Source organism: Osmerus mordax, chromosome 1, assembly GCF_038355195.1.
Source record: "Osmerus mordax isolate fOsmMor3 chromosome 1, fOsmMor3.pri, whole genome shotgun sequence".
NCBI lineage: Eukaryota > Metazoa > Chordata > Actinopteri > Osmeriformes > Osmeridae > Osmerus > Osmerus mordax.
The window spans coordinates 13,384,508-13,406,665 of NC_090050.1; the positions used below are offsets into that span (position 1 = coordinate 13,384,508).

Sequence of the window (22,158 nt, forward strand, 5' to 3'; positions counted from 1 at the left end):
TTGGCTCCAAGGCCTGGCCAGAACTTCTGGCTCAGTTGTGTGAGCTAACCTTTGTGATGTTGTAGAAAGTCCTCATGAATTCAGAGTCAGTCAATAGGATGTGTTAAAACAACAGTGTGTTTGACCTGAGATGAACTGAGGCCAAAGGAGAGGTGGGGCTGAGCTTTGGGGCTGGGGCTGTGGTTGTGGCTGGGGCTGGGGCTATGGCAGAGGCTGTGGCCGGGGCAGGGGGTGTCTAGAATGTGCAGAACAACCAGTGTTATCAGCATTGGAGGATCACATTTTCCTTGAAAGTGAGTTTTCGCACCACCCCACCCCCACCTCACCGCACACCACAAATCAGCTCAAAGTTGTTAGATGACAGATGGAGAGACGCAAGTACTGCAGGAGCTTCCACAGCTAAGGATTAGCTACCACTGATTACCTTCTGATGAACATTCGGATTGTTTGAAGACAAAACTCCCACCCGCTCTCTCTCCTTCAGTAAGCTATGATAGCTTATCAGAGAGGAAGTCCTTAGATGTACATCCCCAGCTGGTAGATATAGAGGGAGGGTTAATGATATCAACACCATGGCCGCAGGAACTAGGGGTGCTGAGGGTGCTGCAGCACCCCCTGCTGACAGCACGAGAATTGAAAATGATATGACTTGAAAATCCACCACCGTGGCACCGCCCCGCAACATTAAGCCCCCCCACCCCCAGCACTAACCCCCGATAAAATACGTTCCCGCGGCTATGATCTACACTGTACAAGAGGACGGACTTTGCAAAGCTGGGTCTGAGCATGTTAACCCAGGCGTGACAGCAGGGACACGGTGTTCTCTCAGCACATTCTGGCCTTTGTTTTCACCTAAATACCAACAGAACAAGAGAACACGAGCTAGTCGCAGTGTCACATTGATCCTGGACTGCAGAGAAACGTCACAAGAGCGAGGAAATCCCTACACCACCTCATTAAGAGAGATCAAAGAGTTGCCGCCATCTTGAATGGGCAAACGAGAAGCTCCTACGCTAACACTAACGAGCAGCTACCAGCTGTTCATCACAATACAGCCACGCCAGGGTTTTTAATGTGCTATTTAAGTGGGCACATTATCTAGATTGGCAGCCTTTAGGAGAGATGCTTCAGGTTCAGCGATCAGGTTAATTGGATATTAACTGTACTTGGCAACTCTTTCTCTGTTGAAGCCGAGGGCTCATCAGGCCAGCGTCCATGAGAGCGAGGCCAGAAATGATGAGCTGCTGCCCGCTGATGAAGGGGAAGTCGCTCTGGATAAGAGCGTCTGCTAAAATGACTAAATGTAAGATGCAGTGATCTGTGCGGCAACACGAGAGAACTCACTCTGGGGAGACAGGAATGTTAACGTTGGCGCTGGGTCCGGATGACACGCTCGCCGTCCTCGCCACATTCTTCTGCGGCGGCTCCGTCTCTCCATTAATAAAAACGGATCAATGTTCTGCGAGAGATGTTCCATCTGCTGGAGCCCTGCCCCCCCCCCCCCCCCCCCCCCCCCTTCCTCCTCCTCCTCCGCCCGGCCCCCATCGCCCCCCTCCCTCCACAACCTTCTCCATCAAAGCACTCTTCAGTGACCCCTGACCTGCAGAATGAATCCACTGCCTTGCCCCCCCCCCCCTCCCCTCTCAGAACAAGTAGATCCACTAAAGATTAAATGTCCATCATCTTTAAGTACAGAGCGATTGACTCCATTCCTGGAATAGGTTTGGTTCCTAGAGCACCAGAGAGAGGATTTAAAGGGTCAATGTCTTTTTTCGGGATGGAATAAAAGAGCTGCAAAATACCATGCGGGATGGAATGAAAGAGGTATGAAATTACACGGCCATTCCCAGAGCAGTTGTTTTTATATCCTGTACTGGAAGTGTGCTGTAGCACAAAGCCCTCCCAGAGAGAGAGAAAGAAAAAAAGAGAGAGAGAGAGAGAGAGTGTACCTTTAGGCATAGGATGTTAATTCGCTGGTTTGATAGGGGTAGATTGTTTAGAATACTGACTACAGATTTTGTTGTACAGGACAGGACTTGAACATTCTCAGTGTTGCCTGTAGTTTGCCAGCCCAGCCTGAAGTGAAACAGCCTGTCTGGTTTATGACACTCATTAGGACAAACTTGGCACTCTGGCCTGGGGTGGAGTGTGGGGGAGGAGGAGGGGGGGGGGGGGGGGGGTTGGGGGGGCTCCACTCCCCTGTGGATCAACCAGGGGCTCACAGCTATGGGTGAGAGCCAAAGCCCCAGGCAAAGGGGGAGAGGAAGGAGAGAGAAAGAGAGAGAGACAGACAGACAGATGGTAAGTGAAGGGGAAGAGAGGGGGAAGAGGGAGAGACGGAAAGAGAGAAAAATAAAGGGAAAGAGAGAGAGTGGGGGAGGGACAACAAAGAGAGAGAGAGGAAGAGAAGAAAAGGGAGAGAGAGAGGATGAGGAACGGGGGATGGAAGGATCTGAGAAGATATCTACTACTACCGTCTATCAAAGACTTCCTCAGGAAGTGGACGTGAGGAGTCACAGCAGACGACTGTTGTAGAAAGAGGGGGAGGGGGAGAGAGGAGGGGAGAGGGGGGGTAGGGCGAGAGAGGGAGGAAGAGAGATGGTGGAGGGACAGATTTTTTTGAAGAGATGGAGGTAGGGGAAGGACTGAGAGACAGTTAGACCTACAGCTTATGAAAACAACCTCAAAGGACAGTTTCACAAACTAACACTCCTAACCTGGAAGTGAAGAAACAGTGACTCCAGATGTGGGGAGGGGACAGAAGGGTCAAAAGGGACAGAAGGGACAGAAGGGACAGAAGGGACAGAAGGGACAGAAGGGACAGGGGGGACAGAAGGGACAGAAGGGACAGAAGGGACAGAAGGGACAGGACGGACAGAAGGGACAGAAGGGACAGAAGAGACAGAAGGGACAGAAGGGATAGGAGCGACCGCCTGGCAGCGTGAACCACCTCCTAACCTCCACACATTTGTTTGCAATCAGACATGGGTGGAGTCCAGGATTCAGCTTTCAGTGGTCCAGTCACTGCTGAGGGATTCTTAACACGCGAGGAAAGCTTGCTTACTCTCAAGAGGTCTCAAGCTCAGTCTCACACACAGCGTCTAACTGTCACTCTTAGTCTCTGTGGAGGTAGATACTAGGAAGTGTTTTAATGTCTTGCTGAGAAGAATCAATTTTCTTTCTTTCTTTAAAGTTCTTTCTCTCTCATCCTCTCTCTCTCTCTCTCTCTCTCTCTCTCTCTCTCTCTCTCTCTCTATCTCTCTCAAACACACACACAGCAGAGGTGGTGGTGGTGTGTGGTCTGGTGAGAGATCACCCAGGCAGATGGATGTTACAGGGCGCTGTGTGTTCCATTTGGTGTCCCTACAAACAACCCTTCCCTGTCAAAACAATATGCTGTTCAACCCAGTTCCCTACTTGCCAAGCCTCATCCAGGTCTTCCACAGCGGATTGTGAATAGAACTGAATAAATATTTAACAACATAAATATTTGATGGACAGCATGAAGAATCCTAGCACAGTATCGTTTTACAGACAGCATATAAAAAGTACAAGTACAACAAACACACAAGTATTAAAATAATTATTGAACAGCAACAATAACCGAAGGAAAGGTTTGAAAGAGTTATACTCGCTCGTCAACATCAACTTCCTGGAAGACAGTGTCTTATTTCCTTTAAATTGTAGCCCAGTCGTCCAATGACCAGCAGTGTCTGTCAGCCCATCCCATCCAGAATCCTCTCTTCCCCCCCTCCCACCCCCAATTCGGGCCCCCTTAATCTTCCCCCTCCTCTTCCCTGTTACAACGCTCATGGGTCCAACTATAAAGGACAAACAATAGGATAAACAAACCTTTTGTCCAACTAAAAAGCGAGTTGGTTTTTAGAAAATCGCCAGTGTTCTCTTTCTTGGCGTCCAGTTTAATGGCTCCCAGTCTGGGACGTGGCTAGGATGATGTGTCCCTGGTCATCTGCACACGATAGGTGAGCACAAAGGGGGAAATGAGCCGAGAAGGCACTCGGAGGAGACAATGGAGGGATTCCACACTGGGCCAATCACTAAGAGGGCTCCACGGCCTGAGAGACGTCAGGCAATCAATGATGAGACTCACTCACAAGATGGGGAAAGTAGCCTGGGGTAGTGTAACTGGGGATGACACACACACACAAAAGCACACAGACACACACACATGCACTCATGCACACACACGCTCATACACACACAGTGTGTGTGTGTGTCTGTGTGTGTGTTGGGGGGGGGGGGGTTTCAAAGACAAATTCAATTGTACTATAACCAATTGGGAAAGGAGAAAACACATTGAAGCCAGTAGGATGAGAACAGTGAAGGAGTCAGAGTCAGACCGGAGTCAGAGTCAGACCAGAGTCAAAGTCAGACTAGAGTCAGACCAGAGGTCAGACTAGAGTCAGACCAGCGTCAGTCAGAATAGAGTCAAAGTCAGACTATTGTCATACCAGAGTCAGAGTCAGAATAGTCAGCCTTGCTGCTTCTTTTACAAAGGTTGCCCTGGTGTCTGTTTGATCATACAGAGGCTTAAGACCCTTTCCTGCCTCAACACAACCACCCTCCTCTACCTCCACACACATCCACTCCTCCCCTGCCTCCACACACATCCACTCCTCCCCTGCCTCCACACACATCCACTCCTCCCCTGCCTCCACACACATCCACTCCTCCCCTGCCTCCACACACATCCACTCCTCCCCTGCCTCCACACACATCCACTCCTCCCCTGCCTCCACACACACCCACACCTCCCTTGCAGAAGGGAAGACAGACAGTCAGAGACAGTAGGTTAGTGAGAGTTGTGGAGGCTTCACGCTGTCACTGTGCTCTCTCCTCTACTAAGGCCAGGCGATGCAGCTGATACAGGCTTGGTGTCAATCACAGCCAGCCAAGCCAGCCCAGTTTTAATGATACAATCAGGGGTTCTTCAGGGCCAATCAGATGCCATATCTACTGTGTTCCGGTGAGCTGCATGAGCTTGTGGCTGAGAGCGGCTGAGCCGGCACTGGCCAACACGCTTCCCTCATCACATTCAAACAAATCAAAGCCCTTACGCCCTTAACACCTTCAACATTTAGTAGGCACATAAAGACCTACTGTGACACTCACAATCAATGCCATTTATTAAAGACTGTCAAGAAAAAACTCCTCCTGCAGCTGTAATTCAACTCCCGCCGTCTAGCTCTGCCTGGGAGAGGCTGGCGCGGGCGATTCCCCTGTGGTGTGTGTCCAGGGCTGCGGCTGGGGACACATCACAACACAACCAAACAAAGATGGCAGCCTGGGAATGTGGCAGCGGCAGTGCCAAACTGCTGATTGGACCCTTTTATTACTGTGAAGACGGTCCGCGACTGCAGAGAGAGCATTCTGGAATGGCTGTGGTCCTCCTCAGGCGCCTTCCTCAGAAAGGTACCCCCCCCCCCCCTGCTGAGAGACAGTGAATAGGGAGAGGAGGAAAGTAGGTGGGGGAGGGGGGGGAGGAGGTGGGGGGAGGGAAGGAGAATGTCAGAGGAGAGGTGGGGGGGGGTTAGAGTGGGAGAGGGGGAAACAGAAGGGGAGGTAGGCAGTGAGGGGGAGAGGAGAGGGCTGGGGGCGAGGACAGAGAGGAGAAGGGGAGGTGAGGTGCGGGGGGCGGAGATGGGGAGAGGAGAGGGAGGGCAGTGACAGCAAAAGAAGGGGAAGGTTGGAAGAGAAGGGGGATATGGTTGGTTGAAAGGAAGGGGGAAGAGAGGTGTTAGAGTTGTGCGATTGAATGACAATGTGAAAGCAGTAATCATCCAATGTCTTGCATGTTTAGTCAGGCATAACTTAGCCTGACAGAATACCAGGGCCCGTGGATGGATGGATGAATAGAAGGATCATTGATGATCATTTTCAAGGAACTTGGTTGCCACCTTCTGTACAGAGCCTCTCACAAATGTATAGATTACATAGATATAGTATACACACACAAACACAATACATAATTACATACTACAACTATGTAGCACATACAAACAGCACTGGAGGTTGGTCGGTTGGTTGGAGTATGGGAGAGCCTCTATCGACCAATACTACAAATGAACAAACATCTGCTGAGTAAATTCTGCTTTCTAATACTCCTCTGGCTCTCTCTCATGATCACATTTTAGATTTCCAATTCTAATTCAACTCGCACCAAAGCTACATTCAAACCAAATAAAAAGCAGCGCAGAACATCAAGGATCACAAGACTTCTTTGATGATACAGAAACGGTATTTTCCATCACTCTTTGTACTGATGAGAGAGGATGAGGGGGATCAGACAGCTATCATCTTCTCGAGACAATAGAGAGAGAAGGCGTTTACTTAGCATGTGACATGGAGCCACATTGAGGGCTATGAGGTCCAAGCTGCCACTGGACGCACCGTTTTAAAGAATGTTCCAGAATGTAACGGAGACAGAGAAAGGACCAAGTCTCAAACCCAACTATCTCCGCTAAATATCAATTTTCTGCTCCAGCCAACAGGAGTCTCTCTGTGTTTTCTCTAGTCCCACGCGATGCCAAGGACAGTGTGGTGGGTCACATTCCACATACACCACAACAAAGGCCCTGGAAAAGTCCACTGACAGGCCCTTCCAGTCTGTCTGAATTTTATATAACTTCAGTCCAAGTTTCATAACCCATAACAAATGTTAGAACTATGCACTTATGATTCTTCTGCTGTACTTTCTTGAAGCACTATTTGTACGTTGCTTTGGATGTGTGTCAGCTCAATGAAAATAATTGTAAAAATGTAAATGATATCAGTCTGACTGACTTTCATCAGAAAACGTAGGTTTGATAATTCTCCTGGAATTCTACCAGCAAGGCATGGCCATTTTATGCTATAAAATCAACTATGGAAACTTTTAAATGAGATCCACATTCAGTATATAACTCACGTAAGTGTTGTAACCCGTGTCTGATAACAGAAACATTTCATGGCAAAGGCTAGGTTTGTGAACTCTGTAGAATTAATACAAATACACAAAACAAAAACTGTAAGACTCTCAGCCTATGATTATTCCTTGCGTGGTTGAAAGAGTGTTCCGAGGAAATGAGATGCTCCCCATGTATATACATGTCTAAATAGTACATGTATACACATGTAATATTCATCTGTGTTGATGTTTCTTTTGCTGTGTCATACTTGTGCACATGACCTGTTATGGTACAGCAAATTGTAGAGAAGCTTAGAGAACAAATGCAAGGTGCCCGCAAAGTTACAGCTACAGACAACTCAACTTCAATTTGTAAAGAAATCTTCATTATTTTATTGGCAAAGGAATATGATTACAACATCGGTTTACAGTCATAGTGATGTTTATGTTTGTTTTCTGGTTTTGTTTGCTTGCTGCATCTGGGGAGTATGTACATAGAACACAAAACACTGTACATACCTAAAAAAAACTTTAAAAGTATAATTTTTTCAAAATACATTCAAATAGCTTTTGTTTTGTAACATATTTTGTTATTTTGTGATGACACCAGAAGCTTATTTAGGGATTCCATGGAGGAGAATGAGGTAGATTCTGTTACATTGCCATTATAGATCTCTAAGGAGGGGCTTATAAAGAATCCACATCAAATCATAAGTGTAACTAGGTAATCACGAGTGAATTACAGTTTACTTAGTGATCTTTAAATCTCTAATGTTTATCTGTGTCGACACACATCTGTTAAAACCTCACGTCTAGAGTGCCAAAAGCAACCTTCATTTAGGATTCAGGAGGATGGATTTTATAATGAAAAATCTCATAAAAGATACTATGTGATAGGTCACAAAAAAACATGTGTTTTTGACAGAAATATGAACAATACAAACAGCCTGATTTATAGCCAGTTGTACTGAACCTCCTGTCACAACATGGGGATATTTCCAACAGATCACCCTATGTCTGACTCACAAACACTAACATTGAAATTCCCTAGTGGTCCCAAGCTCCAAAACTGTACAGAATTTGTTAAAAAAAGACACATATTTAATATTTGAACATAGAAGGGAGGATAAAAGTGTACTACATATATTTGAGTTGATGTAGGATGGTAGAGGTGGAGGAGGGCAGTGTGTGCGGGGGGGGTTAGGGGTGGAGGAGGAGAGTGGGCTTGGGGTGTAAGGGGGGTGGGGCGGGGGGGAAGGGCTTATGGTCAGCACAGCAGGTGTGCGACTGTGAGGAGGGCTGCCAGGCTGGGCAGGACCAGGCTCAGGGTGGGGCTGCTGGCTCTGTTCTTTGACAGACAGTGGTCTCGGTTCTGGCCGATGCAGGCGGCGTAGGCCATGACGTGGGGGATGTAGTTCTGCTCGTGGACCCCGTGGAGCAGGTGGGCCATGGGACCCTTGGTGAACACGGCCACGTCCTCCCCACCGTGGGTCTCGTACCGCAGGGGGACTGCTGACTGGGCCTGGTAGTCGTTGTGCTCTGAGGGAGGGGGGAGCAGGGAAAGGTCATGGTCAGACACCCAAAGGAATGCAGACAGACAGGGAGAGAGAAAGAGAGATCAAGATGGTATAAATGGGGTGAGTGATAAGGGTTAGGGTTAAAATTGAAGAGGAATGCAGAGAGAGAGGAGAGAGAGGGTATAAGTAGGGAATGATGAAGAGGGGAAGGTCGTGCAAAGAGAGCGAGAGGAATGCAAAAAGAGTGAGACACACACACACACACAGACAGACAGACAGACAGACAGACACACAGACAGAGAGAGCGAGACAAAAACAGAGGAAGAGGGAGACCATGATGGTTAGAAAAAGAGGAGCAAGAGAGACTTTCATAACCTCTGACACCAAAACCATGAAGTGCCTGTGCTGACAGTGCCAGGGTCAGAGTGAGCCGTCGCTCTGGTGCTCACCGTAGTCCACCGTGGACACGTTCTCCCGGGCTCCGCTGGTGATCTTAAAGCCTGGTCCATTACCGTACAGGATGGAGGTGAAGGGCATCTGGTCCAAATCACTCACCATGGGGGCCAGGCCTGAAGATTCAGAACACCAGGGTCAGGTGGGGGTAGGAGGAGCTACGAGCGCTGAAATACTGTTAGAACTGTGCGCTTCTCTTTTTTTCTTCATAAGATACAGTTCTGGGCATTTTTCATGCTTGACTGGACAAGCATGAAAGTTAGATTTTTTAAGGGAAGCGTGACAGGAAAGGCAGAGAGAGAGAGAGAGAGAGAGAGAGAGAGAGAGAGAGAGAGAGAGAGAGAGAGAGAGAGAGAGAGAGAGAGAGAGAGAGAGAGAGAGAGAGAGAGAGAGAGAGAGAGAGAGAGAGAGAGAGAGGCATCAGAGGGCCGAGGATGGATTCAAACCCATCCCGCTGTGGCGACTAAAGGATTCTAACTAAAGGTAACTTTCGATATGCACCATGTTTGTCGCTTTGGATGAAAGATTCAGATAATTAAATGAAATGTAAAAATCTCAAACATGACCTCAGAGCAGTATAATTCAGTTTCTAGCTAAGTTTTTATTATTCCATCTGGAAAATTAGATTTTCAGACAGAAATTGAACCACATACACCAGAAGTTACCCTACACAAAGTACTTCTTATTATAAGACCAGAGCCGAGAAATTAATTCATTCCTTCAGAAACCTAATTTGTCTGACTAAATGAGTTGCCGGCTCTCTTTGATTCCAAGCAGTCTGTCTCAATGTCCAGAAAGCTAGCTAGATAGGTACAGCTCAAGTTAGCAAAATAGCTCAAAATCAAGATTTCCCCTGCCAAACGTTCCTTCCAGTGCTCAGCACTGTGTTTTTACCAGTTCAAATCGACAACGCATGACCACGGTGGATGCCATATTCCCAACCGCAGTGACGGTTGGGTCTGTGTTCGACCCTGACGTACCAAATATGGAGCTGCCTCTCTGCGTGTACCCTCCAAAGGTGAAGACGTGCGAGTGGTCCGCTGTGACGACGGTCATGGTGTCGTGGATGCTGGTCATAAGGCCGGCCATGCCGATGGCGCGGTCCATCTCCACCGCTTCGTAAAGCGCCTGCTTGGCTTTGCCCTCGTGGTGCCCGTGGTCGATGCGCCCGCCTGTCAACCAAGAGCTCCACTCAGTTCAATCCAATTTGATACAATTCCATTTAGTTCCATTTAATTCCCTTTCCCATTGAATTCCCTTTCTCCTCTGTCTTGCCCCTTGTCTCTCTTCCCTGGCCTGTATCCCTGTCTGCTCTTTCTTTCTCTCTCTCAATCTCCCTCTGCATCCCCCTCTCCCTCCCTTTCCCTCTGTTTCTCCCTCTTCATCTTACTTTCTCCATTTTCTCCCTCTTTCGCTTTCCCTTCCTCCTATCTCTCTCTCCCACACCGGAAATCCCATCTTCCATCTTATAAACACACCTGATGCTCATCAGCCAATCGACATCACACACCTGATTCTTTCCCCGGCCCCAGCCTCAGTCCCGGTCCTGAAACCCATCCCCTACCCCTCCTTAATATTCCTGTTCCTCTAAACCAATCAGACACTAGATGGAGCATGTGGGGTATCACACTCACCCTCCACCAGCAGATAGAAGCCTCTAGGGTTCCTCTTCAGGATCTTAATGGCCACCTCCACCATCTCCGTCAGGGAGGGGTCTGTGTCCTGGTTCCTCTCCAGCTCGTAGGACAGGTCTCCCGGCTCAAACAGACCTGGAGGGAACAGGGAGACAGGAAGGAACACAGAGACAACAGACACACAAGGATAGGGGGTTATCAGCAGTAATTCATTGTAATTAATCATCTATAGATTACAAAATTATTCCCAAATTAAATATGTATCCAGGAGCTCACCCAAAATATGATCTACATTGTTAGGATTCAGTGACAGGAGTTGACGTTTGTTCCATACATATTGGCCGTTCTGTAGGAAACCAGTTTGGATGTAATATCAGTTTAGAGTTTAAACACAATATTAAGGGTATTAGACATCAGATGTTGTGTTAGTGAGGAACAAGCACAGAGCTGAGATGTTCCTATTGTTCACCTTGTCTTTCATGCGGTTGGTCCACTCCTGGACCAGGTTCCTGCCGTCCTTACGAGTCCCAGTCTGCTTCTTGTCTCCAGGGTACTCCACATCCGACATGTTTTTGGGGAACATGTACTTCCTCCCTCCTCCCATGATCACCTGGGGGGAGGTGTGTGTGGAGGGGGAGGTGTGTGTGTGTGGAGGGGGAGGTGTGTGTGTGGAGGGGGAGGTGTGTGTGTGGAGGGGGAGGTGTGTGTGGAGGGGGAGGTGTGTGTGGAGGGGGAGGTGTGTGTGGAGGGGGAGGTGTTTGTGGAGGGGGAGAAGAGGTCAAATAACGGCAACAACAATTCAAGATTTTAAAAGAAATTGCTCAAATAAACCATCCTCTTCTTGATAATGACACAGTATACATTTTCAGTAAAAATAGAAAAAAGTATTTTTTTTTACAAGACTCACATCAATGTTGGGGATGTTCTCGAACAGCTGCCTGGCGATGTCCTTGCACCCGGCCTCCACAGCCTCGACTGGCATCTCGTTGTCGGAGAACCACTCCCTGTCCACACAGTGGGCATAGGCTGCGCTGGGCGTGGCATGGTTGACCCGCGTTGTTGTGACGATTCCCACAGACTTGCCTTTATTGGTCAACGACAGAGCAACATAAGTTGATGGGGTGGACTGTTTATGGGTCAGTGATCTGTGGGACCCTGTATGTGTGTGAGTATGTGTGAGGGCTGGGGTCAGAAGTGTGTGTGTGTGTGTGTGTGTGTGTGAGGGCTGGGGTCAGAAGTCTGTGTGTGTGTGTGTGTGTGTGTGTGAATGCGTAAGTATGTATGAGGACTGCGGGTCGGGGGGTCAGGGCTTGTCTGCTGTGGTCTGTGAGGAACGATTGTCCCCCTTCTCCCTTGTTATCTGTGACCTAATGACCCCGTAGACAAAGTCCTTCTCATTCCTCCCATGTCTCTGAGTCGGTCAGGTGAGCCATGAAGCACAGCTCACACCTGACCTTGAGAGATGCATCAAAAGCCCTCTACTCACTACCCAGTATTGATTCAACTGAACCCAAGGCTGGGTCTGTGGACCAAAGATAAGTTATCTACAGGAAGCTATAGAAGCCAGGCATGGGAAGGTGGACTGAGGTCATATGTAATGAATTCCTGCACACTGAAATACGATCCTTTGAGTGATTTTATTCTCACTGGATGCAGGGCTGCAGCAGGCATACGTAGAGCAGGGGAGGAGGAGAGGAGGGGAGCAGGAGAGGAGGGGAGGAGGGGCATGGGAAGAGGAGAGAAGGAAAGCAGGGGAGGAGGAGAGCCGGAAGGAGAGGGGAGGAGGAGAGCAGGGAAGAGGAGGACAGCAGGAGAGGAGGAGAGCAGGGAAGAGGAGAGCAGGAGAGCAGGGAAGAGGAGAGGAGGAGAGCAGGGAAGAGGAGGAGAGCAGGAGAGCAGGGAAGAGGAGGACAGGAGGAGAGCAGGGAAGAGGACAGGAGGAGAGCAGGGAAGAGGAGGGGAGATAGCAGATTACAGGTGTGCGACAGCACAACTCCTCACCTGCGTCTTTGGCCCAGCGGAGGATGGAGGTGACCTCGTTGCCCTGGGTGGTGTTACACTGAGCCCTCACCGCTGCTGCGCTCACCCCCACCGTGCCCTCGTTGGCCTTCACCCCACACAGGTATGCTGTGGCGGTGCCCGCGCTGTCCGGCACCTGGGCATTGGTGTTGTATGTCTGGAGGGGTCAAAAGGTCGGGGAGTTACAGTAAGCATACTGGAATCTGACTGGTACTGGAGAGTGGGCTCTGTTTACTATTGTCGAAGGAGTTTAGACAGGATGTGTTAGAAACTGCTTGCATAGAGAAACTACAGGAAGCTAAAGGTTTCTTAGAAGACATGATATGTTAGAAACTGCTTGCATAGAAGTACATGTGCCAGCCGGATTCACGTGTCATATCCCTTACCCAAATTAAGAGGAATGTGTCTAGGTTTCCTGTGCACAGGAACAGGTGCCCGGCATGACCCAAATTAGGAGAGACGTGTCTTATCCGTCTGGGCACATCAAGCAGTATAAAGCATATAAATATGATGTGTATGTCAATGTTAGAGCAGCACTCTCGCTCACTCTCTTACTTTCTCTTAGCTTGCTCTATTCAATCGGATACAGAGAATTTAGAAGCATACCTCATACAAAGGGGGTTATCTAGTTTTAAGAACTTATAAAGAATGGGGCCTTAATGGGGACATATTAAGCTCCCCTTAACGGAGATATAACTTGTATTGTTTTTTAATTAAATATAATCACTCCATAACGGGGAAATAAGGTACTCCATAATGGAGATATAAACTGTATTGTTTTCTACTAATTAAATAAAAGATAAAAGACAGCTGTTGTCCGTCCTCACTTAGACAGACTATTAAAGTTCATATACTACATAGGTACAACACAACATAAGTCAGAGCCCTCGTCCAGATCTAAGGGATACACCACGCCAAGACAAAGGTGAGTCCCTGGGAATCACGACCAGTGATTTAGACATATAGCAATGACGTGTCTACCTGGTGTATTTACGTGTGAAGGGTTGAGATTCACTGTATCAAACTGTTCAGACTACTCCCGTATAGGTATAATATTGTTCAAAACCAAAGAAGGGAGACCAGAAGGGAACAGACCTTTGGTTACTTTAGTTGGTTTGGTGTAGTATTATTCAAAGGTAAAAAGGATAAGAAAACAATCCTTATTTACAAGGAGGTACTAGTAAACCAAGACGGGTGATCTCCATAACCGGACCTAGATAAACAGGAGACCCCGAACATGACTGGGTTATAGACGAGACAGTTCAAGGTTGATAAGACATAAATCATCACGACAACTCGTTGAGACCTACGATCAACACTATCTGTCTCCATTAAGTATAGGAGAACTGTTGATGTTCCCAGTAAACTAATAACATCCTACATTCCCAGTGAAGTAATGACGTTGTATGTTCCAAGTAAAGTAATAACATAGTATGTTCCTGGTCGAGTAATAACATTGTATGTTCCTAGTAAAGTAGCAACATCAAAGGCATACATCTAACAAGGGCACTGGGGCCAGGGGCGATAGGAAGAAGAGGAGGGGGAGGGGTTACTCTCCAAAGCTAAAGATCGACTACGAGGAAGTTATTACTGAAGATTGAAGAAGCGAGAAGGAGGTGAGGAGGAGGAGGAGGTGGTGGAGGAGGTGGAGGAGGAGGAGAAGGTGAAGCACCTTGGACAGGGCCACGTAGGGGAACTTATCCATCTCCAGCTGGGTCTCCTCTCCACTCTTCCCACTCAACTGGCCCTTCAGGATCCTCGCTGCTGTTACTGTGGCAACGCCCATTCCTACAAACCGAGATTAAAAAAACATCAGACCCTAAAGATAACATGTTTGGATGGCGCGTCTCAACTTTCCATGCATGATTTCAACAATTCCATCTCACACACAAATGTTCCATTTACACTAGTGAAACTAGTTATGTTTTCACATGGTATTATTAACCATTGTAAAAATATATAAAATATACATTATATTGCCAAAAGTATTCACTCAGCTATCCAAATCATTGAATTCAGGTGCACAAAGCAAGGGCCATAAAGACATGGATGAGCGAGTTTGGTGTGGAAGAACTTGGCCTGCACAGAGTCCTGACCTCAACCCAATAGAACACCTTTGGGATGAATTAGAGCGGTGACTGCGAGCCAGGCCATCTCGTCCAACATCTGTCTGACCACACAAATGCACTTTTAGAAGAATGGTCAAAAATTCCAATAAACACACTCCTAAATCTTATGGAAAGCCTTCCTGGAAGAGTTGAAACTGTTATAGCTGCAATGGGTGTGCCGACATCATATTAAATCCTATGGTTTAAGAATGGGATGTCACTCACGTTCATATGCGTGTGAAGGCGGACGAGCGAATACTTTTGGCAATATAGGGTATATATTTTTAAAGACAACCAAAAATGCCATCACATTAAATGACATTTGAAATGACAACTCAGTTTTCCTTAAGGCAGGGGGGACTGAGAGGGAGAGATGACAAACTCTCGTTCAGTAGCGCCTCCTTTTGTTTTCCCCTTGGTCCAAAGTCACCGTGCTGTGCTGGCGGAGCGCGAGGCGGCTGCCCCCCCTTCCCCACGGCCTCTCAGCGTTCACCCCAGCAGGCCTCACACAACCACAGCCGTCAGTCCACCGGCCGCAGCCAGACTAACCTGTGTGGAGGAGCGACTCCATGAGCCTCTAAAGGGGTCGAACCTCACTTGCCTGCACCCTCATCTCCATCTCACACTGCTCCAAGACGCAACTAACCGTGCTCTAACCACTGAGCTATGCCATCCTCACATGCGTCTAACTCTGGAAGCCATCGCAGACACACACAGACTTGAGGTCCATGATGCTTCAGCTGAATGGCTGACTGAGCTGTTATATTTGAACTCTACCGATGCACTAAAGAGGAATATGATACAGTTGTAGCGACGTTGATTTGCTGTACTTACAAATATCCTATACAGCAGTTGAGATAGAGTTGTGGTGGTCAAAGTTCCTTTCTTTCAAAGCTTTCGAAGAACTCATTCCATACAATGGCGTTTTTGTTTGTTTCTAATAGAGCACAAGACTGGTTTATCATTGATAGTGTTGTCAAGCACTCGGTTTCACCGTCCGTTAACCCGTGTAGAATTAGATAAAAGCCACAACATCTTATAGAAGTGTAACCAGATTACATTAATCCACCTTAGTCAATGTTCTGCCTGGATTAAATGATTCTTAGTCTCCGAATTATACATAATCTCCTCTACCATGAGGGACAAAGACCTGGCAGAAGATTGACAAGCTTTGGTCACAGAGGCATGCGCTCACGTCCCATGAAATCACTGGCCGACAACAACCAAGATAGATAATCTGTAAAAAGCATGCAAAGCAATCTGCATATTGTACTCAGAACCCTTTACAGTGCATTACATAATTCCAGTATTACTGACATTCAAGATGTTTTCTATTGGGTCAAAAAGTCAGAATTTACCATCGCCGAGGAAGAGGATGAGGTTCTTTGCCATTTGCTGGTTGAGCGTCTGTAGGGTGAGGGCATTCTTTAGGGTTTTCTGAGCCCAGTTGTTCCAGAAGACTGGATCTTTCTCCTGGTCTGTGTCACAGGGAGGGAATTGGGGTCAGCTTTGAATCGAGGTGCTGTACACATGGGATCTCGAACAACAAATCCACCATGGGATCAAGTCTACTACCATGACGCCCATTGCAGGGGGGAAAACAAAAGTACATTTCCGGGGAAAGGTTTTTAAAAGACTGATGAATAGTTGTTTACAAAATCTTATCTTTACATGTTTAGGAGACGCGTAAACAATTGGGCTCCATTTTGTCAGCACACTGCCCTAAAAAACACATGACATGTAAATTAATTACATGTCCATAAAGAGAAAAACAATTGTTAACGTGTTATAGGGACTCACTGCAGAAAATGCTGAAACTAGTCAACGTAGCTTAATTATTTTCTTTATTCTAGGAACAACTTGCTGGAGGTTTGCTCATTGCTGGCCTGAAACTGGTGATCAACCACCACAGGTCTTAACAACAGTTATGTTGTTACTTATTTCTGGTCCACATTCTGAATATGAGAACATGAACAAAAAATAGCATGGGGATCTCGGGACCAACCACATGATCATCTCTACACACACACACACACACACACACACACACACACACACACACACACACACAGCCATACCTACACACACACAAACACCTCTACAAACACACACACATACCTACAGAAAGACACACACCTCTACACAAAAGCACATACAGACACATCGCTACATACACACCAGTCTCAGATACATTACTGTAATGACACTATGCTACTCTTTGAACCAAAGTAATTGTGACATCTCCAGAACATAAGCTTCTTAAGAGTATCACATGTTCTGATTATATCCAGGCTTCCACAGTATATGTATGACATTTCGTTCAGAGTAGCCACCTTATCAGTTACTGTAACAAATAATATTATACACAGGGATTCTGCTGTCAAAATAAACATATTTATCAAATAGACCCAGATCTCAGAATCAGCTTTATTCACCACGTAAGTTTACACAAACATGGAATTTACTTTGGCAGGAAGTTGCATACGATGAACATATAAAATGCATTTAAGAGGCATAGCATATATCTACACATCTTGTTGGATTTAAGCTAAGAAATTGTTTCCTAGAAGAAGAAAAGATATATACAATTCGAACCAAACAGGAAGGGGGGGGGGTGAAAGGTCAATTTCAAAGACCTGGCAACACCTTCATTATTGTTTGTCCTCCCATGTGTTCTTCCACAGATAACAGCTCCAAACCACAGCATCAAAAAACTTCCTTTGTTTACACTTTTACACGATTCTGGATCCACTTAAAAGAAGAACAAAACATCATTCCCAAAAGCTTTGTAGTTCTGGGCGTTTGTGAGGAGAAACAGGCTAGGGTTCTGTTGGAGGAGAACTTTGCTGAGGAAGCCCTATCGTCTGCCCTACTTTGAGGGTGCTGGCTCTGCCTTCCTCAGCGGTAATAGCCGGACACTGAAACTATAGATAAAGACACTTCCTTGATAAGACTATACCAGAAAGATTAGTCTGGAGAGAAGGTACCTGGGTGGATTTCAGGTTGGTGATTGGAAGATTTAGGAAAAGCAGAGATTGATATCCAGGTGTGCAGTTGAGGGTTCAGGTGGGTTATAGGTAGTGATATGTGGGCATTTGTGAAGCCCTTTGCTTGTAAAAAGACTAAACATGGATTTGACTGGATTTGAGTGAGACCTACCAGGGAACTTTGGCTTGATCGGGCCTCCACAGACTAGGCCACAGCAGAAGAGAAGCCAGACATTCACCTTCATCGCGTTGTGTCTGTGTGTTACCAGTGTTACCCAGGGTAACCGTCACCTGCCACGTCGTCTCAAACCGTTAATCCGCTGGAGAGAGAGAGGATGAGAAGAGAGGAGGGATATTACAGATAAAATAATCGTTCATATTGACACAGGGAATGTTGCCTTTGACTTGATTGTATTGTGATTCCCATGAGATACACTGTAACACACACACACACATTTATTCAAAACAATACCATGACTTTTATTAAATGTCATGTTGATGAAATTTACAAGACAGAAAGCAAGAACTGATCAAAACAGAGCTGATGAAAGAAGATAAAAGCGTGTGGGGTCCGTCTACAGAGTAGTTTCTCAATAAAGGAAAGAACGGTTTGATATCAAACACAAGAGACAAGCCCTCCTGGGAACAGACCACATTACAGTGAAATGAAGCTAAAACTACATGATCCCCCTAACTCATTCATACTACTGAAAGAAAGCAATAAGCATTTGGCCTGGGGGTGGAAGCCAGCCAGACCACTCTGCCATTTCCCTTCTAAACAGAGGTCCGAGCAGAGACCTGGTGGGGGTCAACTCAGGCCCTCACGGTGAATGTAAGCAGTCTCAACAGGCTCCTGTGGGTGCTCGGCAGCCATGCTTTCATCTATAATTACATCCCCTTCCTCCCCCCCTCCCCCTCCCCCCGGGGTATAGTCAAGGTCGCTTTAATGGGATTGTGTGACATGGTAGTGAGAGGTTTAATGACCATAGCAAAGCCGATTAACACCAAATGATTGACTGGAAAGACGCCTCCATCCACAATTAGAGGAGGGAAATTTATGTCCTTAAAAATGACCTAAACGTGCTAGGACTTAAGGATAGAAAGGCCTCAGCCTTGATGCTTGGTTGTGCATTGTACCATGATGGTGGAAACCACATGGATTTGGCCAAGTGTTTATCTCTCATTGATTTTTTTTTTTTACTTTGTTATATTCCAGAACCATTTATTTTAAGGAGATTCAAACTACACCCAGGGGTACACAAACACGACCTCTATTCTCCATGAATGATGCAATAAAAAAAAAACTAATCTACAAAGTTTATCCCTCCAGTCTTTTTAGTGTATAGAGCTGGGTATCACCCTATCTCACTCTACATGAAGCATATGCATCACCTGTCTCACTCTACATAGAGCTGGGTATCACCCTGTCTCACTCTGCATAGAGCTGGGTATCACCCTGTCTCACTCTGCATAGAGCTGGGTATCACCCTGTCTCACTCTGCATAGAGCTGGGTATCACCCTGTCTCACTCTACATAGAGCTGGTATCACCCTGTCTCACTCTGCATAGAGCTGGGTATCACCCTGTCTCACTCTACATAGAGCTGGGTATCACCCTGTCTCACTCTGCATAGAGCTGGGTATCTCCCTGTCTCACTCTACAGAGAGCTGGGTATCACCCTGTCTCACTCTACATTGAGCTGGGTATCACCCTGTCTCACTCTACATAAAGCTGGGTATCACCCTGTCTCACTCTACATAGAGCTGGGTATCACCCTGTCTCACTCTACATAGAGCTGGTATCCCCCTGTCTCACTCTACATAGAGCTTGGTATCACCCTGTCTCACTCTACATAGAGCTGGGTATCACCCTGTCTCACTCTACATAGAGCTGGGTATCACCCTGTCTCACTCTACATAGAGCTGGGTATCACCCTGTCTCACTCTACATAGAGCTGGGTATCACCCTGTCTCACTCTACATAGAGCTGGGTATCACCCTGTCTCACTCTACATAGAGCTGGGTATCACCCTGTCTCACTCTACATAGGGATTGCGTGTAACCTAAGTATCCCCACAGGAGGCTAGGATTGTACTGTTTGTCACACCTGGTCTACTGGCCTGTGTGTGGGGTGTATGCACTTTTCTATAACAATAGTTGTTTTGGAAAACCAGGACTAAACATTCTGTTACACAATCATGAATTCTAATCTCCATGACCAATGCCATTTAAACTGCTAATCAACTTGCCAAAACAAATTATTTATCCTCGCCTTGGACATATTGTACAAATAGAAGCAGGTAAGGCTTATCCACAAAATCTTACCTGTCTCACTGCATAGAGTTAGGTACCACCTGTCTCACTGCTATGGAACTAGCTTGTAACCTAGGTATCCCCCCGTCTCACGGAGCTACGGTTTTACCGTGCGTCAGACCCGGTCCACCGGTCTCTGTGTGGGCTGTATTTGAGCGGCTATCAGAAGTGCATGGGCCCCCCCAGGGGGAGCACCCTGGGGGCCAGCCTGCATGTGAAGTAGCAGAGCAGGGCCAGGGCCACCACCAGAAGAAGCCCCGACAGCAGGGTGGTCACAACCACATGGAGGCCCTCTCGACTCATCCTCTCCCCCAGAGCTGAGCTCTTTAGGACCCCAGAGTCTCACGTCCCAAAACGGGACCTGCCTGCTCGCGCTGCAGAGCCTTCGAAGTCAGAAGGTTGGTAGACGAGGTCGGAGCTGTAATGGTTAAATCCCCAGATCCACGGAGAGGCCCGTTCTCCGGCGTTTCTGGCAGCTGTGCCAAAGTTTGTGATAGGAGCTAGTGGTTTGTGTTACTCCTCTTTGGGAGTGTGGAGGTGAGTGGAGAGGATTCGCTCAGACACACCGCCCTCTCAGGATTAGGCTTAGCATGGGTCAACACAGGGCCCAGAGAGAGGCTTCTCCATCCTGGGAAAACACCAACTGACCTCATTCACATAGATCCTCCCAAAACACATTCCTATTACAGATATTTTGTTACCCTCACAGTCTCTGTTTTGTCTCATTGTGTACTTGAATGCTAATGTTTTTAAGCCTTCAAGCCGTGATTCAAACTTTAACTGAAGTTGGTGGATGCTGTAAAAATGTTTTTCCATTTATGAATTCCGTGAAAACGAATTATAATGCATTAAAATGCAAAACCATGATTGGCAATTTACCTGCAAAGAAATCGGATCCCCATTTAAAAAGGAACAGAAAATTGACTCATTTCATCTTGGGTACCGACTTTATAACCTGATTCAAACATCTGCCGATCAGCCTTCGTACTGGAGTTGCAAGGCACTGTTGGGGGAATGGTTAGCCCTAGTCTAGTGAAAGTTCTTATAAACAATTGTAATGAACATCAAAAGACCAAAAACACATAAAACGGCATGGGAGCTATTAAGAGGGAGGTTATGATTACACAAAGAAATGAATAACCCGAATCTAAACACGAACATGACGACACATTTACGGACCAATCCATATGTTTTCCATTAACCATTTAATTTTAAAGGGAGGTGTGTACTGATACTGGTCACATAGCCTAACACTCACAATTGGAAAACATGTATTAGGCTATGCCAAAAGCCTCTTCCAGTATCAATGCCTGAATGCCCCACGAATGAGTAATTTGGCTTTTCACCCCTCAGTTAGCCTAGTCTCACGTCAACACGATAGATAGGTCAGTATAGCCTAGTCTGCCTACAATGTATGAAAAGAATAATTGGAAAACTGTATTTTCTTGGAAAAATACAACGGAAAACCAAAATTATGGTGGGCCTACATAAGAGATAACACGATTGCTTTGTGAGTTTAATTGTGTCCGAGGTTTTCAATACGGATCTGTTACCTTAAAAACTTTAAATAGGATCGCCTTCAAAGACAATTGTATAGCCTACATTTCAATCGCACGTTATAACGTGCAATTGGCGACAGCTCATATTGAGCTCTGTCTGTGTCGGATGCGTGAAACTGTAGCCTAACTGTTCCAATTAGGCAATTTAAATGTTCAGCGGGATGCTCGGGTAACATAAGCTTTCCATTTCCATAACCAACATAGCAAGACCCCGCACTTGTATTTAAAGTTAAAATGTCCAAATACTTACTCTACCGAACGTTAGCGTCTGCGGCAAACAATCCGGTCCGTGATTCTCACGTGTACCTTTTAATCAATGTGTTTCTGACACTCCTTTGCAAATCCTTTTTATAACACAACTGTTGTCCAGCCACTAGGGTTGAGAATAGCGGTCTGCCTCCTAGAACGGAGAGAAGCCTATAAATAATGATGCCGCTATCACCGGCTTGTCTAGTTCGTGAGCGCCGCCTTTTGGTCCAGCCGACAGAGACTTCACAAATTTCACCAGTTGAAATAGAACAGAAATCCCCGCTCTTCACAAGATATTGTACGTATCAGCCTAGTCACAATGATGTTACTGAGAGAGAATTGTTATTAGGCTACACGCAGGCGTATTTGTATTAGGCCTATAATAGCTTACACACTCTATTCGTTAGAATACC

The 22,158-nt window shown here is 46.6% G+C and overlaps 1 protein-coding gene across 1 annotated transcript; it reads right to left on the reverse strand.

Moving 5' to 3' along the window:
- Positions 1–8,074: 8,074 nt before the first annotated feature.
- On the reverse strand, positions 8,075–17,910 carry alpl (alkaline phosphatase, biomineralization associated). Its single transcript, XM_067233435.1, has 11 exons — positions 17,798–17,910; positions 15,997–16,116; positions 14,203–14,318; positions 12,513–12,687; positions 11,419–11,594; positions 10,981–11,121; positions 10,788–10,857; positions 10,512–10,646; positions 9,858–10,049; positions 8,874–8,993; positions 8,075–8,446 (listed from the first exon to the last, which is right to left on the reverse strand). The coding sequence occupies exons 1-11, from the start codon at positions 17,868–17,870 to the stop codon at positions 8,175–8,177; spliced, it is 1,590 nt and encodes a 529-aa protein (XP_067089536.1). The 5' UTR covers positions 17,871–17,910; the 3' UTR covers positions 8,075–8,174.
- Positions 17,911–22,158: the final 4,248 nt, after the last annotated feature.

What these genes read in the sequence shown, in the direction of transcription:
- alpl (XM_067233435.1), bottom strand. Translation starts at nt 17,870, where the DNA reads ATGAAGGTGAATGTCTGGCTTCTCTTCTGCTGTGGCCTAGTCTGTGGA. An exon ending in AGAACATCCCCAACATTGAT is followed by an intron (nt 11,122 to 11,418) that starts GTGAGTCTTGTA and finishes ACCTCCCCCCAG; the next exon opens with GTGATCATGGGAGGAGGGAG. An exon ending in CGTGTCCACGGTGGACTACG is followed by an intron (nt 8,447 to 8,873) that starts GTGAGCACCAGA and finishes CCCCTCCCTCAG; the next exon opens with AGCACAACGACTACCAGGCC.